At 46.1% G+C, this 21239-nt stretch overlaps 1 protein-coding gene across 8 annotated transcripts in view; it reads left to right on the top strand.

Annotated features, from left to right (window-relative positions):
- The window catches only part of BAZ2A (bromodomain adjacent to zinc finger domain 2A), a 1275716-nt gene that overhangs the window by 463647 nt on the left and 790830 nt on the right, over positions 1-21239 (top strand). For all 8 annotated transcript variants that reach the window (XM_086959424.1, XM_086959462.1, XM_086959400.1 and 5 more), the window contains one exon: positions 6919-6984. In XM_086959424.1, coding sequence (XP_086815550.1) covers positions 6919-6984 — 66 coding nt within the window. The remainder of the gene's footprint in view (positions 1-6918; positions 6985-21239) is intronic.

The following is a 21239-nucleotide window of genomic DNA, read 5'->3' as shown; positions in this document are numbered from 1 at the left end:
GGGTAATATTCTCCTAGGTTGGAGGATATGGTTTCTATAGTTTGTTCAATAACCAGGAGGTTGTCTCCCGGCAGGTGGTAGAAGATGTGCAGGCTACATATGGGTCTATGCTTGGTAGTTATATCAAGGGAAAGATATTCACAGGCTAAAAGATTAGCAGAGGGGGGATTGTTTTGCTGAGAGAGAGAGCTGTGGTGAATACAGGCTATGTCCCTACCCGTTTTCTTAACTCGATCGAGTCTGAAAATGTTGTGACTGGGTTGGGACTATAATGTCAAGGATGGGGCCAGAAGAGTCCTTGAGCCAGGGTTCAGTGAGGATAAGTAGGTCGAGTTCCTGAGCCAGGATGAGATACGAAAGGTCTGTGGCATGTTTCAACACTGATCTACAGTTAAGTAGCAGGCATTTCAGGTGTGCTTTGTGTTCAATGATAGAGGGCTGTGTAATAAGGATCTGAAAGAGGTTGCTGGATTTTAAGGTGTTGGCGTTAGGTCTGGGGCCTCTATGTGGGTTCGGTGTGATGTATTGTTTGGTCTCTTAGTTTCTTGCTTGGGACCGCTCTTTTCAGGTGGATTTAAACGGGTGGTTTGAGAAGAACCAGAAGGGGCTGAGATGGCCGTATGTGGGTCGTTGAACTCTTGGAGGAGGGAGAGAATGTCAGTTTCTGATAGCTGATTTTTGGCTCTGCAGGTCAAGATGGGGCATTATGGTATGGGGTGGAATTCCAGTTCTGCCTGTGGGTTGCAGCCCTGGGACAGTAGGTGTCAATATGCCATGGAAAGATGGAAAATGGTGCAGGGTAGAGTGCTGGGAATCCTGCGAGGTCTTGTTGAAAGCGAGCTTTAAGGGCCAGGTCAAGGGGTGTTAGAGATTTTGGTTGGCAATTTTGAGCTTGAGAAGTTCCTCATTTATTTCATGGAGCTTAGCAGCCGGATCCGCGTGTGTCTCGCAGTTCACGTGAATGGGAGGAGGAGTGCTGTTCACTGTGGTGGACCTAGTTGCGTTCACAGAGAGGGGACTCGCGTGGATGGAAGGAGGAGTTTTGTTCACTGTGGAGGACGTAGGTGAGTTCACAGAGAGGGGATGAGGTGGAGGGAAAAAATCCTCAGAGGAGGATTTCCGTCTCAGATGGAGAGGAGAACAAGGTGAGTAGGTGCTAGAGGGGGGGTTAGGGGGCGTTGCAGTCCAGGTGGAGAGTGGGTCAGGAAGTAGTGGGGAACAGGAATTAGGGGAGCGTTCGGAGGAAGGGGAGAGTTGGAGGTGTGGGAGAGGTGATCAGGGCTAGGGATAGCAAAGTCATCAACCAAGCGGGAGTGGAGTGTGGAAATTATGGGTGGTCGAGGCCCGGTGGATGAGTATGTGAAGCCTAGGTGAGGGGGGGTTGGAGCTTTAAGAGTTGTTCGAAGTAAGAGGGGCATTTGACAGGTGATTGTGGGACAAAAGAGAGGGATCAAGTTGACCCTAGGTTGGAGTTAGTGGAAGGTCGTTCAACGGGTGAGTAGGTGCTACGTTATGGTCCAGCGATTTCTTAATGAAGTTGAACTTTTCATCAAAGATGGCCAGGTTGCGATCTGTGGCCTGATGAGTATAATCCCATTGTTATAGATGGAGATGGTAGCGTTTGCTCTTAATGTGGGTGAGGATATCGCCAATAGTCTTAGTACTGTGACAACATTTCTTAGCCGAGGTGATTCTGAGTAGAGTGGAATGCTATCCTCCACTGAGCTCTTCTTTTTGTTTGTAAGATCAGGTCACTAGTAATTGCTCCTTTTTTTAATTTTTATTTTTTACAGAAATAGGGGTCAGAGATGGGGGTTTCTGGGTTGGCTTTGAGTAGTCTATGTTTAGACACTTAGTTGCAGTTTTGGAGAGGTTGGTCGGGTAATTAATTGTATCACAATGAATACCTAATTTCTGGAGTCCAATCTGAACTGAGCGGAGGGGGGCATGCTGGGTTGGGTTATGTCGACGACTAATATTAATTGAGAGGTGGGAGTAAAAAAGATTACCTGTGAATGATCCTCAGAGGTGTTGAATGTTGCAAGAAAGCGTGTTAGGTGTGGGGTTTAAGTTTTGCAGGATAGGGTATTTAGGTGAGGGGTATAAGGAAGGCCGAAGGGATGCGCCTTTATAATTAGTATGCCAAAATCTTTGCATGTGGGCAAGGGTAAGGGTAGTGGCATTTTCTAGCGCTGTTAAAGGAATAAGGGGAGAGTGCACTTTTCTGAGTGGAGCGAGGGCAGGCCTAAGGGATGCACCTACCTAATAAGTGTGCCAAAAACGTTTGATTGTGGGAGAGGGTAATGGTATTGGCATTGCCTAGCACTGTTAAAGGGAACCAGGGAGAGTGAGCTTTACTGGGTGGGGCGAGGACAGGTCCTTTGGGGATACTGCAGCGAAAGTGAAGTAAGTCATTTGAGCTGAAATCTTGTGAAGAACGTCCCTCTCAGCGTCGGCCGGTAGGGGAGGGGGGGGCAGGAGAGCTCGGAGATTAACGGGCTGAGAGACAAGAGAGGTGTTTACCTGGCGGAGATATCCATAGTCTGCAGGTCACGGGTGAAGCTACTAGAGCTACATGTGAGGTCCGGGAGAGAAACCTCTAAACAAAGCAAATGAGCCAAGGTCCTCATGCAGAGCGTCATGGGTGGTCCGGCCAACAGCTGCACCATCAGCTCTGTCTCTGTCGTGAGATTTTAATACAAGGAAAGGCACGGTGTGTGAGCGACTGGAGGGAGGAGGAGAAACAAACAGGGCAAAGGAGCAAACAGCGGTATCCTGGCATTGATATGTTGAGAGAGCCAGGCCTCGGGCGATGCTATATGGGAGGTCCGGGAGTGAAGCAAAACAAAACACAGCAAAATAAAATAACAAGCCAGGGGCCTGTGTGGAGCGTCATGAGTGGTCCGGTCAGCGGCTTCTATATCGGCTTTGTCGTCAGAGCCTTCTCGGGGGCAAATACAGAGCAGAGCACAGTGATTAGGCGAATGGAGGAGGAGGTCTCCGAGAGTGACAAACAAAGCAACGGGAAAAAGCAGGCACACGTTTTTAGTGTTTTGCAATATGAGGCTATGTATAAAGCTCCCAGATTACTCTCTGATTTGATGCAAATATGTGTAGAAGCTTGAAAGCAAGATTGATGATTCTTTGCTTTCAAAATAAAATGTTCATAAAAAATTAAAGCAGGAAAAAACATTTTGCTAAAGTACTGTAAAATTTCAGGTACCGTTTCTTTGCAGCATCTTTTAGTAACATGTGTTGATGCATGCTAGTATTTCCCAAAAATGTTCATAACAGAAAATCAGTGTATCCAGTTTCAATATTATGGGAAACAAAGATAAACCAGAATTGGCAAAGCCAGTAAGTCTTAAACTGGTGGTCGGCTTTTAATGTCTCGGCTATCGTAGGCTGCGCACATGCGCAATCTCGCTGGCGAGATTTAATGACTCTGAGTAGCGAGGGTAAACCCCGCCCCTCTTTTCCATTGGCTAGCCTCCTAAACTGCGGCCAGCCATTGGAGAAGAGGTCTCAGTTACGTCATTGTCTCGCTCTAAGCCCCGTCTTTTTCGGATTGGGGGGGGGGGGTGTTTTTTAGGTTTGTTCTACCCTCTTTTCCATTGTCTGGAAGTAAAAACAACAAGTCAAAAACACGCCCGTTGTTTACATTCCAGCCAATGGAGAAGAGGGGAGAAAGAAAAACACGCCCTACAGTCTGAAAAGGGTGGGGCTTAGTTTCTTCGTGTTTATTTCTAGCCTCTTCCTAATCCTCGTCGCCTCCTCTCCCCCACCCCTCTTCTTACCTATCTCTCCTCCTCTCCTGGGCTCTCCTGGGCTCTCCCGTACTGGTCGATGCGCTCCCTGGCTGCCGCTGCTCCTGGGCTCTGTGTGTGCCCGGCTCCTCCTCCCCCCTTCCCCGGCTGAGACAGAGAAGGCTTCCCCCGCTACCCTCGTTTGCATCCCCTGCTCCTTGCACCAGTGCCTCACTCCAATGCTAAGGGCAGGGTCCCGCACACTTCAGTTGTTCTGGTTCACAGTGATTCTCCAGACTAGCACCCAGTTTAGATTTGCTTAGATAAGTGGTTAGCAAATTAGCGGAGAATTGTGAGAAAACGAAGAGAGAAAAACATGGTACTTTAGTTCAGAAGTGTGAATATTGCCATTGATGAGAATGCCCCTGGACCTTCAATGTTTATCATCCTAGCCTTGGGCTAGAGTTCGTAACTGATTCTAGCTCTCTGTACTGAATCATTATGAAAGAGCCATTTGAAACAGTTTCAACCCAGGTTGGTAGGTAAGTTGCATGAATGCAATATAAGGGCTGCTTGGATCAAAATGTATGTTTATTTTTTGCATGCAAAATCTGTGTGTTAGAGTGGCATGATCACCGCAAACTCCAACCTATTTTCAACCAATGTGCTTCAGAACAATTTCAACTAGTTATAGGTATTTACAAAAGTTTGTCCCTATAATCATATATGGAAACCCTGCACTGTTTTAAGGCTCTAAAATGTCCTTTAAAGATACTGAAGGGAAAATTTTTAAGCTATCGCAGTACCTTTTTTAGCTCAAGTAGAAACACTGTGTTTAGAATAGGGGCCTCGTCATGTTAATAGTATTGCTGACAATATAGGTATCAACTTTATTATGAGAATTTTAAATGCAAAAGCTACTACCATAACTCCATGTTGTGTTGGCGATCTGTTTAAATCAGAGTACATGGCTGCGCTGAGCTCCCGCACACGGCCGACCATCATTTCACGCATTGACCCCCCCACCTTGAAGGAACCGCCTCTCTGTGCTCAACTGGGCCGCATGAGGAGCATACAGGCCCTCCCCCTCCCCACCCCCTGTGCGAAAACCACTCTGAGCCTGCCTCGCACCATCTCGGCCTCTCCAGGATGCACGTCAGCACAGGGCCTCTGCACACAGCAGCAGAGGCAGCACCCTGGCAATGCACACAGCAAGAGCCTGCCTCGACACAAGCACACAGCAAGAGCCTACACAAGCACACAGCAAGAGCCTGCCCCTACACAAGCACACAGCAAGAGCCTACACAAGCACACACCAAGAGCCTGCCCTTACACAAGCACACAGTAAGAGCCTGTGTGTGTGTGGGGGGCTCTGTGTGTGTGGGCTGTGTGTGTGTGTGTGGGGGGGCTGTGCGTGTGTGTGTGTTTGGCTCTGTGTGTGTGGCACTGTATGTAGGAGCTCTGTGTGCGTGTGTGGCTCTGTGTGTGTGTGTGTGTGTGGGGCTCTGTGTGCGTGTGTGGGGGGCTCTGTGTGTGGCTCGGTGTGGGTCTGTGTTTGTGTGTGGCATTTGCGAGAGATTAAGCTATTGGCATTGTAAATGACAATGCCATTAATTTATCTGTTTTGAAAACCAACACATAATTGAAAATGTTGTCATTTACATTGCCAGTAGCTCTAACTATTGCAAAGGCGAGACCGTTGCATTGTAAATGCTTGTTAGTTTTGTTTTGGCATGGTTTTTGTAAAATCTTATTGGTTTGGTAGCTGCCGGGCCCTCACCATTATAACAAACATTGGCAAAAGCAAAAATTTGATTTTTTTTTTTTTTTGTCTCAAAAAGCACACACTGCCATAGTAGTTACTGGCACTGAACAAACCTACTATGTATGCTGATATGCCCCTAGTGAAAGAGCAGAATGCTTTCACTCAGTGAAGCCAGCCAGAGAGAGAGACAGAATGTCTCAAAAGAGCACCCATGTTGTTGCATTAAGTGCAGCTATACAGCTTTCGTGGATCCCAAGAATTTACAGAAGTAGAAATATTTGTGAACTGCATTTTAGCATGAGCAAATGCAAGAAGGTGTACGTCTGCCATTGTCAGGAGTAAATTTCCAACGTTTCTCAGGATGGGAAAAGATTGGTGAATAGTTGTTGAAAACCTTTTAAACATGCAAGTTAGTAGGTTTGCACAGACTCAAAAGGGCATTCTAACCCTGGAACTATTGCTTACCACTACCTTCAGCACCCGTACGCAGATCTGCAGAAACGTGGCAACGTAATGGGATTGCAACTATTCAAACACTACTATGGTATAATCCCTGGCGTATTCAGAGAGGCTATATCAGAGCTCTTATATAATGAGATTGCTACCATAAGTTGTCGCTGAACTACATGGCACCAAAGTGGCAAGTGGATTTTGTTACACAAGTAGATTTATGATGCAACCTGCCCCATGGACAAGTAGATATTTGATTTCATTTCACACCCCTGCATTCAGCTATATCTACCTGTCCCTTTAAGCTCTTTCTTCTCTATCTTGCCCTTTGTCTTTGCACTGTCTGGCTTTGTCACAAGTATCTATCTGGTCCCTGTCTCCTTCTTTTCAGTGGTCTGCTGTATTGTCTGAGTCTTCCACCGCACTGACTGACTACCGCCCTCATATTTCTCTTGTTCCCCTTACTCGTTCTGTCCAGTGTTTTCTCCTGCAATTTGTGTGATGCCACTACTCCTGCCCCCCTGCATCAGTTTGTGACTTGGCCCCTTGTTCAAATGGCCACAGCTTTGCCTCCAGCCCCCCCATGTCTGTCTGTCCTATGTCGTCTTTGCACATGCCCCCCATTAGCCTCCCTGTGTTTGTCTGGTGCCTAGAGCCCAGTCCCCGATATCCGTCTCGCCCACCATGCTCCGATATTCATCTCACCTCTGCCCACCTCTTTCTTTAAAGTTTGTGCATGTAAATCTGCATCTCCTTTCTCCTACCTCCTTTCCTGTTAACCTCTTTCCCTCTCGTCCCCACAATACCCTAAAATGCTTTAAACTTTATCTTTTCAGTTTGTTAAGGCACATTATGGTGTTCATAAAGCATGTATGATGCAAATGAGCTTTCCTCCTCTGGCCTCTCAGTGTTTTTCAAAATTGTCTCATATGTATTCTTAATTTTCATCTTCTGTAGGAAAGAAACAAAAGAAAGCAGGATGACAAAGTAGCTGCCCTGAAGGAGGCTGAAAAGCAAGCAAAGGTATGTGCGTAGGGGCCAATGTTCAGCCCCATCCTGAATACCTTACACTCTAAGTATACTTTGCTTAACAGCTTTTGCCCCTCTGGCTTAAACCAGCATCCATGTTGACATCTTGTAATGCTGCTCTAATGAGGTACTGATATTCTAGGAATGACTGCTTTCTTTTATGTACTGTACAATCTTAAATCCGCTACTAAACATAGATTTGCCATTAAGTAAAGCTGATGCATCAGCGGAACCGCATTTGTTGTGAGTAAATAATAAGTAATCTACCCATGTTTTCTATGACAAAGTGCTTTGTTACTGCGTATAGGTTTCTCTACACAAGTTAAAGTAATGTAACATAAAGTACTTTTGTGACATTAATATCTACTCAAAACTACTGCCAGACTGAGTTGAGTTTGGTAGCCCTCAGAAATAAGAAGTATATACCACCTTGTGTAAACATTTTGACTTTAGGAAAACTTGGGGTTTCCATCTTTTTAGAGAAGATGTTATTTGAAGGAATGAATTTGCATGTGTGTCTTTACCAAGCATGTGGATCTTTGCTATATGCTGACATTTTGGTATTGTGCAATATCTTGATTCACTCTGTTTGGGATCACACCAAAATCCTTGTACTGGTGTTGTGTAATTTGTAGGCCTAATAGTGATGTTTTAACAGTGTCTGTGTAAATGGCGTCTCAGTAACCACTCTTAAAAACATATGTCCATACATGGTGGAAAAATGGCAGTTACTTGAAAGGGGTTGTATTCTATGAAAAGTTGGAGAGACACAAGTGAGTTTCACTGTATGTTTGAACCTCTATTGAGTGCTCTGAAAGAGGCAGACTTCCAAATCAGTTTTAGTAGCCATTACTGTTTACAAAGTCTCAGACTTTGGAGCAGGTATGTATGACACAAAGTGCACAATCCACAAAGATAAATCCAGTTATGAACATAGGTTTGTAACAGAATTTACCTTTTTTTATTAAATGCTAGGCTTGAATCTGAAAAGGAATTCCTACATTCATAAATACAGTTTCACCACCCCGGAAATCTGTATTTGTAAATTACATTTGAGTGAGAAGTGAGTGTTCTAAGTCATGGTTTGCCTTGGGAGTTTGGGTATACCCACAAACGTTTTATATTTTTGGGAGCATCCCAAACTACAAACCAACCCCTTTCTGCTGTCGTAGTAGTAGGCGATCCACTCCAGCAAATGGCTGGAGTAGCTTTCTCACAAGGTTTGAAGGGGAAAGAATCACCCCACATTTCATGTGAGTGTGGGGTAATGCTTTCCCAATGGAGAGAAAAAATCCTTTCAGAGGGAAAAAAGACAAGCAAATCTAGTTTGTCTCTGCATTGAAATGCTGAGCTTTTGACTTTGCCAATGCTGTTCGCGTCTAACATGATAATGCTTGTGTGAAGATTAATTTGGGGGGTGGTGTGAGGGGGCGCAATATGGCTGCACCTATGACTCTCTTGATGTCCAGGATCATCGCCCGTCAGCATCCGGTTGTTTATACATGCTACCACCCTTTGAAGTAACAGCCCATGTTTGCGGACTGAACAGACAGCCTAGATCTGGCTGGTGGCTGGGGTGGCCATTCATTCAGCAGTCTGAACCAGAACTGCGAGGCTAGGCCAGCCTAGTAAGCAAGATTTTGGCACCAGAGGGGAGATAGCTATGGGAGCAGAGCGTTGAAGCCTGGCAAAGCGTTTAAGGAAGACTTTGACTGGTTTTGCTGCTGAACCCGTCCTGTGCTGTGTTGGGAGCGGGGTGGAGATTGCCAAAGGACACCAATGTGTAAGTGCTGAGGATTTGGGTTGCTGTTGCTTGATTTGGGGCTGCCTCTGGCTGAGGGTGTGGGCTGCCTCAGGTTGGTCGTTTGGTCTGCCTTGGGCCGGCAGCGCGGAGGCCAGGTAGCTAGTGTGGCACCGCTTGGTGACTTTGGACAGCCTTGTGACTCTTACAGGGCAATGCGGGAGCCGCATTGAGGGTGGGTAAGCCTTCTGCAATTTCGGTTACAGGCTGGCTGGTTCCAGCTGGTGACGGCGTGTCCTGTTAGTGGCATATCCTGGATGTGTGCACAGGTGTGTGGGGCCCTACTGTTCGAATTCTGCCCTTTGCTCCTAGGTCTGCTCGTCCTTGTGGTCCTGCGATGTGACGGGACCCTCGTTGAGGAGCTAGGGTTAGCTGGAGGTGCTACTTGACTGGCTGTTGGCCCCCTCGCTGCATTGCGGACTTACCCCATTGGCTCCTCTGGGGCTGACTGGAAACTCTTTGTGGCCGTCTTGTGTGTGGCCCACAGTTTTGCTGAGTTTTCTTGGAGTGAAAGGTGCTAACAGCGCTGCAATGGGTAAACTGGACTGGAAGCAGCCCCGTCTGCATTCTGGTGTGCGAAAAAGTATGCATACAGTGGCATCAGAGGCTACAGGGCAGGCACACAGTGAGGGCACCTTGAATACGCAGGAGACATTTCTGCTCTCTTGATGCTAGACCTCAGTGCGGCATTTGACACTATCGCATAATCTGCTCACTGAGCGTCTGTGCGGTTGCTCTGTCTGCCATATGGCCATATGGCCATACGATGGCTTGCCTCCTTTCTTCAGGGGTCCATGTTCCAGGTGTGGCAAAAACCCCAACACTCTAAAGTGTTCAGTCTGCAGCAGGAAGTACCTCTGGTTTCCTCCCTGAGTGCCACCTTTTTTAACTTATGTACGCTCCCCATGGCTAAGGTCATTGAATGTCATGGGTTCACAGTAATCACCTATGATTCCAAAATGTTTGATACCAAACACGACAAGCTTTGTTACAGCCAGTTTAGAGTTAGCCATCATGTAATGATGCATGGCTACTCTATGTATCGTAATGGTTGATGCACTTACAACCCGGGAATGGGCTCCGTGGGTTGTAGGGGTGTCCTGCTCATGCAGGGGCACCCTCATACTTGTAACCTAGTACCCGGCCTTAAGGTTTGAAAGGCCTGCCTTAGGGGTGACTTATAGGTTTTAATTGCAGTGACCTCAGATATTTGAAAACTTATATCTATCAGAAGTGGTGCTGGCACCAACTTACACAGGATGCAATGGCAGGCTGTAGTCACAGTTTGAGTGGTCTTTCATGGGTGGCATAATACATGCTGCAGCCCATGGGAGACACCTGGTGTACCTATGACCTGGTTACCTCAGTACAATATACTAGGGACTTACTAGGGTATGCCAGTAGCCAATTGTGGAGGTATCAAAGTGCTTACCATAAATTTAGGGAGAAATCACAGTGACTGGAGTCCTGATTAGCAGGGTCCCAGTCAGAAAACAGAACAACACCAGCAAAAAGTGCTAGTAACCATAAAAGCAGATCCTACTGTCCTACAACTGGGTTATGACAGAAGCTGACTTGGGACATGCCCCCTAAGGTCTCCATGTCGGTGGCAAGCTCAGGACCTAAGAGTACTGTTCTGAAACTCGAACTGGTCATGTACTTACTCATGACGCATTCATGTTATTAGAAGACGCTGATGCCTCATATTTAAACTGCCTGGAAGACGTTGAAGCCTCAAATTTAAACTTTCTGAGCATGTTTGGTGGACATGCATATACACGGATATTCCGGATACACTCCGCTCCTGCTGAGGATGGTTTACTGCCTCTCTTGGTAGCCCCTGAGGGATACCCCCCACTTGTTGAAGACACCTTGTGTCATTTAGTTTCCCGTTTTTTGGGGTTGCTGTATGTGACTTAGTGGGTTTTTCTTATTGGCAGTGTTCCTATTCTTGGTGGGATTGGGCCATCAGAGTGTGTAGGTGGGTGGGTGGGTAAAGGTTGGAGTTGTTACTGGTTGCTTACAAATGAAGTACATTACTCATGACTATTGCAGCTTGGAGAGGGCTCAATCCATGCACGGTGCAGTGTTGTGGACGACTTGCGTGACCGTGTGAACGGATGATGAGCTGTTGCCATTGGGGAGGGCTTATGCTTGTTGCTGTGTGACTTGGAATTTTCTGGGTCTTAATCACACTCAGAAGACCCATCAGGTCCTTGCACATTTGGATCGCCATAGGGTGGACATTGTACTCCTACAGGAAACCCATCTCATGCTCGGAAAGTGCATTGCAGGCGATGGCCCTCCAGTTACGTCACTTCTTGTTAATCTTATGGACGAGCGGTGACCATGTGGTCTGGCAGGGCTTACCCTTATAATGGATAAGTCACTCACAGACCCACAAGGCAGGTATGCCATACCATGGGGATGGTTGGGATGTTCCAAACTAACTGTTGTCAACTGTTAAGGGCCAAATGTTGATCACCCTGCTTTTTCATGTTCTTTGGGGCAAGCTATTGACGACTGATCCTCAGGCCATGATAGGAAGGGGGATACGACTTCAACTGTTTTCTGCAACGCAGCTGGGCAAAACCGGGGTGGCCCCTGGTGCAGGGACCTCCAATACCATGCTCTCCTTGATGTTTGGTGGCACATATTCTAGCATATGGTGGAGAGCCCTCACGATTTGCCTGTTCACTTAGAGTGCGCTCGGCTGGATTATTGGCTAGTGTCGAAAGATGTGGCATCATGGGTGTGCGTGGTCACCCATCGTGCACGCACCCTATCTGACCATGTACTGGTCCTTCTCTCCTTGAGTCGTGAGACCCACTGTGTTTGTAGGTTGCGTCCAGAAGTCCTCCTGGATAAAGGTTTTGCAGAGAAGCTCCGTGAGGAGATTGCAGAATATTTTAAAATCAGTGATGGTACAACGGCCACCCAGGGCACAGAGTTTGATGCCTTTAAGGCAGTAATCAGGGGCTTCTGCATGGCTAGAAGTGGAGGAGTACTGCGATCTGTTTGAGATTGCCTAAATAGATTGGAGACGGAGATAAAAGCAACAGAGTGTGTGGTTACGCAGGCGCTGGATTCCAACACTATGGCTTGCCTGCATCTCTCAGAGTATAATGAAGATGCAGCTAGGAAATTCAAATTTCATTGCAAATATACCAGGGCGAGAGCATATGGAGAGGGGGAGAGACCCGGCCGACCCTAGCTTCTAAGATTACACAACCCTGGGCTATGGAGAGTGTAGTGCGGGTGGGGGGGCCGACAAGGTGGATGGCATCAGGATACCACACAGGTACTGAGTCTATTTCTGCAATACTACAAGGACCTTTAAGCCACTACGGGGGCAAGTTCCCCAGCAATGGTGGGTGACTATCTGTAAGACACAGCGCATGCCTAGCTGAGGGATGCCCAACAACTTTTTCTGGTGCAGCCATTTACTGTGTAACTGAGGGAAGTGGTTGGTGCACTTCCCACAAGGAAAGCTTCTGGTTTGCAGAATTTCCTTCCAAGTTTCATGAAGGTTATCTCGATATCTTGGCCCCTAAGAATTCAGTAGTCTTTGTGGAGTCGCAAACGAGTGGGATTCTCCCTCTAAATATGCAGGAGGCAGTGATTCATTTTGCTCAAGCCTGATAAACCTGTGTATAAATGTGACGCCTATCGGCCTGTCGCTTATAAATTATGACTCAAACTTTTTAGCAAAATTGGTCGCTAAGCGGCTGTCGCTTCTCTTCCTGGGGCTGGTGAGACCTGACCAGGCCTGAATGTTTGTGGGACACTCCACTGCCCACAATTTGCTCACCCTCTTTGATATAATTCTAGATATTAACCTAGACCTAGTTGCTGCTGCTATAGGGTCGTGGACCAGGGTCAGCGGACTCGATAATTCTCATCTCGGTGCCTACTCTAACCAGGGATCACACTCAGCAACTCTGGGCATTAGCTTGTCTCATCCCCACAACGGCCCCCCACAAACGCCGGGGATGCCTGGTTTCACCTTGGAGATACCCAGTAGGGACCATCTCACAGGGAAAGCCAGGACGGGTTCCCCAGCGGTCTACTGCGCAGAGATATTCCTTCGGGAGTCGATTCTAGCGCATTACAAACCCACAATTATTTATTTATTATATTCTTGAATGTTTCTAAGGTGTTAAATTGCAATGAGTGGGATTATTTATTCACGGTGCATACCCCAGGGTTTTGTACGCCGGATAAAACTACTGTACACTGAGCTTGTACTGTAGCACAGATACGAATCAACAAAACCTATTCAGACCCTTTGAAAATTACAAGGGGCACGCGCCAGGAATGTCCCCCTGTTGCTGCTCCTTTTTGCTTTATCACTGGAACCACTAGCTGCTAGATTAAGGCAGCATGACTCCCAGTATGCTATATGATACATGAGTATGCCCATTTCGATTTTCCAATTTGCATATGACATGACCATGTATGTAAGAAAGCTGGGTAAAAGTCTGTCATTTTGTGGGAATACACTCGTTTTGGCTTGCTAGTGTGGGTTACCATCAACTGCAAAAAAATCTCACATCCTACCCCACACGACCAACACGCCACGCTTTGCATCTAAATTTCCATTAAAGTTATGTGAGAACTCACTAAAATTCTTGGGGATATGGGTGCACAGAGACCCAGAGGTGCTGATCAGGGAAAACTAAAGGGTTGCTATTGCCAGAATAATGTAGTGAGTAACTCGGTGGATATCTCTGCCCCTTTCCCTAGCTGGTCGGGTGGGCCTTATAAAAGTAGTGATTATACCACAGATGTTGTATCTCTTAACAAATTGCCCACTGCCACTCTACAAGGCACTCTTCGCTTCTCTAAGATCACAGATGGTTAGTCTGGCATGGACTGGTAAGCAGCCTAGGATTAGATGGGAGACCCTTACGCTGCGATTAAGTTTGGGTTGGTTCGAGGCACCAGATCTTGAGCTCTAGTATTTATGCGCGCAGGTGCAATTTGCCCAATACTGGTACAGGCCAGCCCCATTCTTGCCTCATTTGGTGGTTGAGATGGATAGTATGTCCCCGACTCCTCAATCTTGCTTCTGGGAGGCTCGATGTCTGGTATTAAGATTGAAGTTTTGACGGTTGAGTGTACTGTCTGGCGTGGGATAAGCTTAGCAATAGAGGTGGGACCGGCTATGTTTATTAGTCTCAGCTAACCCTGGAGTGTCAAACTTTGATGCTTATTATGCATGAGGTCGGTGCTTATAGCCACTTCAAGGCGAAATGGCTTCTATCTGTGGGAGACCTATATATAAATTATTCATTTCTCACGCTGGTCGAGTATAGGGGAGACTCTTGATGGACATGTTTCTCTACTTTCGTCTACAGAGTAGTTGTAAGCAGTCGTTTCCATAGTTCCCACAGTAGCCAGTTTCCCTAGCGCCTCTGGAGAGTCTCTTGAGCGTGTCGTCCGCTAAACATTTAATAACTCTGTCAGTGCCTCTCAGGGAGGATGGGTGGCTCCTCTGAGAGCGGCATGCAAGGACTGGGCATGGGATCTGGGGCAGGAGCTGGGTGATGATCTTTAGACTTATGTCTCCCGTCAGACGGACATGGTGTCCTAGCCATTATAAATTCTTTGCAAAGAGCATGTTATCCACCAGTTCTGCTTCATAGCTTTGGTCTGCAAGAGGATGCGAATTGTGACAGATGTGATCAGCTAGGGACAGAGTTTCTTCACCTAGCCTTGTCATGTGGAGCAATATATAGGTATTGGACTGAGGTGGTGAATGCACTCCCAGAGATGGTGGACTGCAAGGTACTGATGGCTCCCACTGGTACACTGTTCAGGTACTTGAGAGACTAAATACCCCCATGCACTATTTACAGCACCGGCCCTCTTACTGACAAATAAGCAGGGAGCTTGCAGATATGGCAGAGGGCAGGCACCCAAATTTAAGCATTGACTCAGAGGTGTACTATGTTGTAATGAACATTCTGATGGATACATCTGCCAGTGGATTCCTCACCTTGTGAATATCCCCCCTCCGTCAGCAACGTTCGGAAAATTCTTTTGTAGCACACCGGCGTGGACGACGTCATAGGAGCACGGCATCGTGCGTGACTCCGACTGACGTCACTGACTCCTTAAAAGGACTACGTCAGCGTGATGACATCAGTTCCCTTTTTTCCGCATCGTCGACGCTAACGGTTTCGAGGGATCTACTGTTGAGTTGATAGTAACTTTGTTACTATTGTGCGTTTTCTGTATCTCTTCGGTGTTGCTGTCTTCTGTCGTGATGTCGAAGAAGACTGAGTTTATACTATGCATCAAGATCTGCTACTCCCTAGCGGGTAAGGAGCCTCCAGAAGGTATAAGAGCTCACTCTACTAGAGCAAAGTCATCAACATCTGCTTTGTCTAGGGGTGCTCCTGTAGAGGATATTTGTAGGGCGGCAACTTGGGCCTCCCTCCACACTTTCGTGAAGCATTACTGCTTGGATACCGAGGTGAGGAGGGACGGTCACTTTGCACCTTCAGTCCTCCAGGATTTCCTGGTATAGGAGAGTGGACACCCTCCTCCGGGAGTGGGGACTGCTGTAGAATCTATTCACAAGGTAAGGAAGCCACTGGCAGATGTACCCATCAGAAGAACAAGTTACTTACCTTCGGTAACGCTTTTTCTGGTCACTGTCCCACCCGCCTCCCCGTTGTCCACTCTTGTATATCTAAGTTTATGGCAATGTTTAAATGTGTGTGTATATATATATATATATATATATATATATATATATATATTGTGTTTTTCATGCATTGCCTTCACACTATGTGTGTTATCTTGATTATTATGTACTGTGTAAGGTTCTTCCGGACCGCGGTGTGGACTAAATTAGGTCCCAGGCGGGTAGTCGTCTGCATAAATATACGCGATGTGAAGGTTTCCCTCCACTGCGTTTGCCTATGAGGAGAGACTGTCGTCCTCGGAAAGTACAGACCCCAGCGACTTGCTGCCCGGGTCACAGCCGGCTCTAAGCCGTAAATAATTTGGAACAATTTTCCTCAGATTTTAACCTTTTTCACATATTATTCCTCACGGCTGGGTGCACCTTAGTGCGTGCATACCACCGGAGGATCACTGTCCTTTGGTCCTGACGAAAGCTGAGCGACTTGGGCTCACCCATAGCAGAAACATGTCGACCATTTTTTCACTCAGTGGACTAGGTGTCTTTAATTATTGAGACTCTCCCTATGTTTTCCACTTCAAATTGTTTTTAACCAGTGCTGGTTGGACTTTGAATAAAGTAGTTTACTGTCACAACTACGCACTTTTTAATTATTTGCACTCACTTAGCACAATCTGTTTTTTTTTGTCTGCACCCTCAACACTCACAACAACCAGCTCCGCTGCAAAACAGGCGTCGTAGCACACTGGAAAGCCGCTAGGTCTTTCCAGTGGGAACCCAGTGATGAATCATGTCACCACTAGGTGGTGAGTGAGGGTTCTTACTTAACCTCCTTTGGTTTTCCTTTACTGTCTGTCTGTTTTTTCACCACGTCAAGAGTTTCCCTTGTGAGTGGTGTGGTGTTCTATCACTCTTCAGTTGTTTATATAATCATTCTTTTGGGGTAAGAGAGTGATCTGTTATACCCTTACTCTCCTTTTGTTTATAAGTATTATGTACTGTGTACACTGTATATGTATATATCTACTGTCATTGGTCCGCCCGGGTGCCTCGATGGCACGGAAAAAAGGGCGTAACTGATGTCATCACGCCGACGTAGGCCTAATAAGTAGTCAGTGACGTCAGTCAGAGTCACGCGCGATGCCGCGCTCCTATGACGTCGTCCACGCCGTCGTGCTAAAAAAGAATTTTCCGATCGTTGCTGATGCAGGGGGGATATTCACAAGGTGAGGAATCCACAGGCAGATACTGTATCCACCAGAAAAAGCGTTGCCGAAGGTAATTAACTTGTTCCCTTGAGCTTTACTACCAGATGTCTCTCAACCCTATGATATTTGGGCTCCGCTTAGAACATACCTGCTTGCCCATGAGGTGGAAGCAGAGGACGAGGCCTCTGGTGCGATAGAGGCAGGTGAAAGGGTTGAGGGCGGTGCACATGAGAATGAAAGGCAATAATGCTATGTGTGGCATGAGGATAATACCTGTGGTCCAGTAAAGGTGAGTGGAGGGTGCTCAATTGTTAGGCTGGTGGTGAGTATTGCTGGGAAGCAGTGCACTGCAAATGATGACTCTTGCTCTGCTGACTAAGTCTACTTGTGCCTCTTATGAAGTGGATCCCCCCCAATGACATGCATGTTTGATGGTGTTGAAATTATTTAATATGCCTCTCCTTAAGTTATATGGACAATGTGTTACTGATTTGCTGTCATGTGCTTCTTTTCAAGTTTATTAAATGTAATAATACTTGGACAAAAAAACTAATTGCATGAGTGGCTGGCAATATTGTGTTGGGTTTTCTAAAGAAATCCTGTTTGATGGTGATCATCATGCGTTGTGATGTGTGCAGTCACATGCATTCTAACTTTATACTGGTAGCAGTGGTTACCATTAACCACACATCACCAATTGAGATGGCTATGTATATATCAACAAAAGTCTAAAAACAAATCATGTATGTGGATGCTGCAGCAAACTACACCTTTACTAGCTATCAGTGTGATGAGAGATACATTTTTACAAACTCTAGAAATAGTTGTCTGGACCTCGCCAGTGTATTTACTTATAAATTGTCCACAAGTTGTGTAAATAAAATAGAAAAAGATAGATAATACTCTGCCACGTTTGATTTGGTAAGCATAAGCTGCGGCAGATGTATTCCATAAAAAATACTTTTTCAAGGCTTTTTACTTATGATAAGCAATGAAGGATGCTTCAAGTCTGTTGTGTGATACCAAAGAAGAAGTAACATGATAGATGTTAGAACTGATAGCATGTTTGGAAAATGGATTGTGATGTCAGAGCAGAGCAATAATCTCAATGTAGAAAGAGCCAATACATTTTAGAATCAAGTTAATTAGTAATCTTAAAGTGAAAATCTCCATCAGGAACAGCGGTTATGATGTGCAACTGCTCAGTGATCAGCTCTTTCTAAATTGGGATTATTGTTCTACTCTGAAAACCATCACAAACCCTTCGTTGGAAAAAATCAAAGGTTAAAGAGGCATTATAGTTAGGTGAAAATGTCATACTGTTTTAAACAAACAAGACCCCTGAAATTCACCATTTTAACTCGTGACCTAAAGTAACTATAACGCGTGCCCCCACTATGCAGTGTTGTCATGTCATTTCAGATTTTGCAGTGACAACAGTGATGTCCTAGAATTTATCAAGAGTGATGTAATTTATGAGGTAATTAGCAGTGCTTGTCGAAGGCTGAAGTTATAGTTCGCTCAAATAACAATAACTAAGGAATTTCCGTTTTTAATTTTTTTATAAGCGTTCATTTTTTACTCACTGCAATACCTAACTATAACTTTACTTAAACCTTTGTTTTGTGTGTGTGTTTGTGTGTGTGTGTGTATTCATATATTTCACGGTGCCCTTACCGTGCGCTGCGTATGACCTCTTTCTTACATCACTCATGACATGTTCTATGACATTATTGATAAGATGAATGCAGCATCTGAAATTACATAATTGGTGAAAACTGTGCATGGCGGGAATGCAAGTTAGTTGCTTTAAAAGGGGAGTGTGAACCATATCGTCCGATTTCCCTTTTAAATGCAGAGCCTAAGTTCCTCGCTAAACTGCAGGCTCACCGGCTGATCACGGTGATTGAGGAACTAGTCCATCCAGACCAATCGGGCTGTATTCCCCATAGGAATACGGCACTTAATCTTGGTAGAGTACACAGCGTTCGGGGTAGGGCTGCCTCCATCCTAGAGCCAGCTATTATAGTCTCTCTCGATGCCACCATGGCATTCAACACCATTGAGTGGCTGTATCTTTGGGCAGTGCTGGAGAAAATGGGGTATGGCCCGGAATATATTCATTGGGTACAATTATTATATGCTCGGCCTCTTGCTCAAGTGGTAGTCAATAATAAGAAGTCTGCAACCTTTGAGCTGAGTCGAGGGACCCGGCAGTGATGTCCATTGTCCCCTCTCTTGTTTGCTCTCGCGCTGGAAGCATTGGCCTCATGGATCCGCAAAGACCCAATTATCTGTGGTATGCGTTGGTCGCCGGAATGGGAGGACTGCATCTACTTCTCCGCAGACGATATTCTACTTTATTTGACATATCCAAAGCGGTCCTTGATTGTGGTGTTGGATATCCTCACTGCTTTCGGTCGTTTTCCGGTTATTGGATTAACTGGAGTAAATCCCTGCTTTTTGTGGTAGCAGGAGAGCCGCCGGTCTCACGGCAGGGGTGTCCAATACAAATACGCATTGACAGCTTCAAACATCTGGGGATCTTTTTCCCTGGATACCTCACTGCGTTCTATCCAGAACTTACTTCCCTCTTTCATTAGGGTGCGAAAAGACATACTTCATTGCAAGTTGCTTCCCCTTTCCCTACTTTGAAAGGCAGCACTTTTTAAGATGATGTCTTTGCCTCGGTTTCTATATGTCTCACAGAACTCCTTATATCCGGTCCTGGCTTTGTATTTCAGGGAGGTAGAGGGCCTCCAGAGAGAACTATTGGGAGAGGGATAGCCACGTATCGCTCTTGGTAAACTCTCCCTGAATTGGTATGATGGCGGTATTAGCCTCCCCGATATTAAAAAGTACTATTGGGTGGCTCACTTAGCCTCCATCAGTCACGGTACGTACGCCCGACCTGAAGATCCAGGCTATAACATGGACAGATGGTTGCTTTCTGGTGGGAACTACAATAGAGCTCTTTATTCCAAGCCGCAACGTTTTCCACGTACGGGCCCCACCAAACAGGCAGACACGCAGCCTCTAGGGGCCTGGGTTGGGATCGAAGACTTACACTTGCGACACCTCTATGGGACTCAGAACAGCTGGGTAGTTTGTGGAAAAGTAAGGGGTTTGACAAATGGGACCTAATAGGCTTCGCACGCATTGGTGACCTATGGGACAATACAGGCATTAAACCATTCTCTGCACTGCAAAAGCAATTTGACTTGGTGGATTCGGAGTTCTTCCGCTATACACAGATTAGTCATGCCCTTGGCTCCCGATTGCAGCATGGAACTGCCCCTCCCGAATCCTCTCCACTGGAAGATAGAGTTTTAGAAGGTCACATCCCAGACAGAACTTTCTCGCTGATATACAAAAAACCCATCAATAACCTGCCAGATCCTCTCCACGCACTCCGATAGAAATGGTCCAAGGATGGTATTGAGATGGACGACAATGAATTGCAGGACGCAGTTTCCTCGCCCAGAGTAGTTGCTATACCTGCTCGCCTCCCACTGGTCCAGCTTAAAATCCTCCATAGGGTGTATGTGACTGGACCTCAGCTGGTGCAGATGTGGAGATTGGACCGTGGTGACGTGCAGACGGGGGTGTGGACAAGTGGCCACTTTTATGCATATAATTTGGGAATGCGAATCCATACAAACTTCTGGCGCCTCATACATGACTCCATTAATGCAGTCTTGTCCACACATCTTTGACTAGAAGCCCGTAGATGCTTATTAAATGTATGGGAGCCGACTGATCTTAATACCTATACGTTTTAGTGGGCTACTTTAGGGCTTATGATTGCCTAGAGAAATATTGCTCAGCGGTGGAGAGTGCTCCTCCCGCCTACACTGCGAGACTGGGAGAAAGACTTGGACTGATCCATGTTCCGGGAGAAAACAGTGTTTGTGTCCCGAGGGTGCCCTAAGAAGTGGACTTGAATATGGGCTTCGTGGAATGCTTATTGGGGGGGATATATGTCAACCTCCCCTTGCTACATGTAATAAGGATCCCCCTTTGCCCTAGACTTTCCGGGCTATATTCTGTAATGATTCCTATTGCCTATGGTAGTCATGACGTCCGATTCATCCCTCACCTGTAATGTGATTGTAATGCTGAGTTTGTTCATAAAAAGTATTTAAAAATAAAAAAAGTTAGTTGCTTTAGGTTATGAGTTATAGTTACTTGAGATAAATAGAACTGGTGAATTTCAGTGGTTTTTGTTTGTTTATAGCGATGTGTTTTAACTGACAATTTCACCTAACTAGAACGTCCCTTTAACCTTTATTTTTTCAGTGAGGAATACATATATATATATATGTTCGAGGCATGTGGGCTGCTGAATTCATATCTGTGCATAGATCGACGCCTAGTGTTTGGTCCGGATGATTGCACTTTGTTGTCCTGGAAGAGTCTTCGAAGTATCACAAGATAGGTGGCTCCTCCCTTGGACTACAGTGCGCATGGGCATCCTCTCCATGCTCAGATAGTTTTTTTTCCGCCATTGGGTTCGGATGTACTTTCCAGCACTCAAAGTTCGGAATCAAGAAAACTTTTCAAAAGGCCTTCGGTTTCGTCGGTA

The sequence above is a fragment of the Lissotriton vulgaris genome, chromosome 1_1 (genome assembly GCF_964263255.1).
Source record: "Lissotriton vulgaris chromosome 1_1, aLisVul1.2, whole genome shotgun sequence".
NCBI classification, from domain to species: domain Eukaryota; kingdom Metazoa; phylum Chordata; class Amphibia; order Caudata; family Salamandridae; genus Lissotriton; species Lissotriton vulgaris.
Note: the sequence above shows the minus strand (reverse complement) of the source record. Positions and strands in the feature narration are given on the sequence as shown.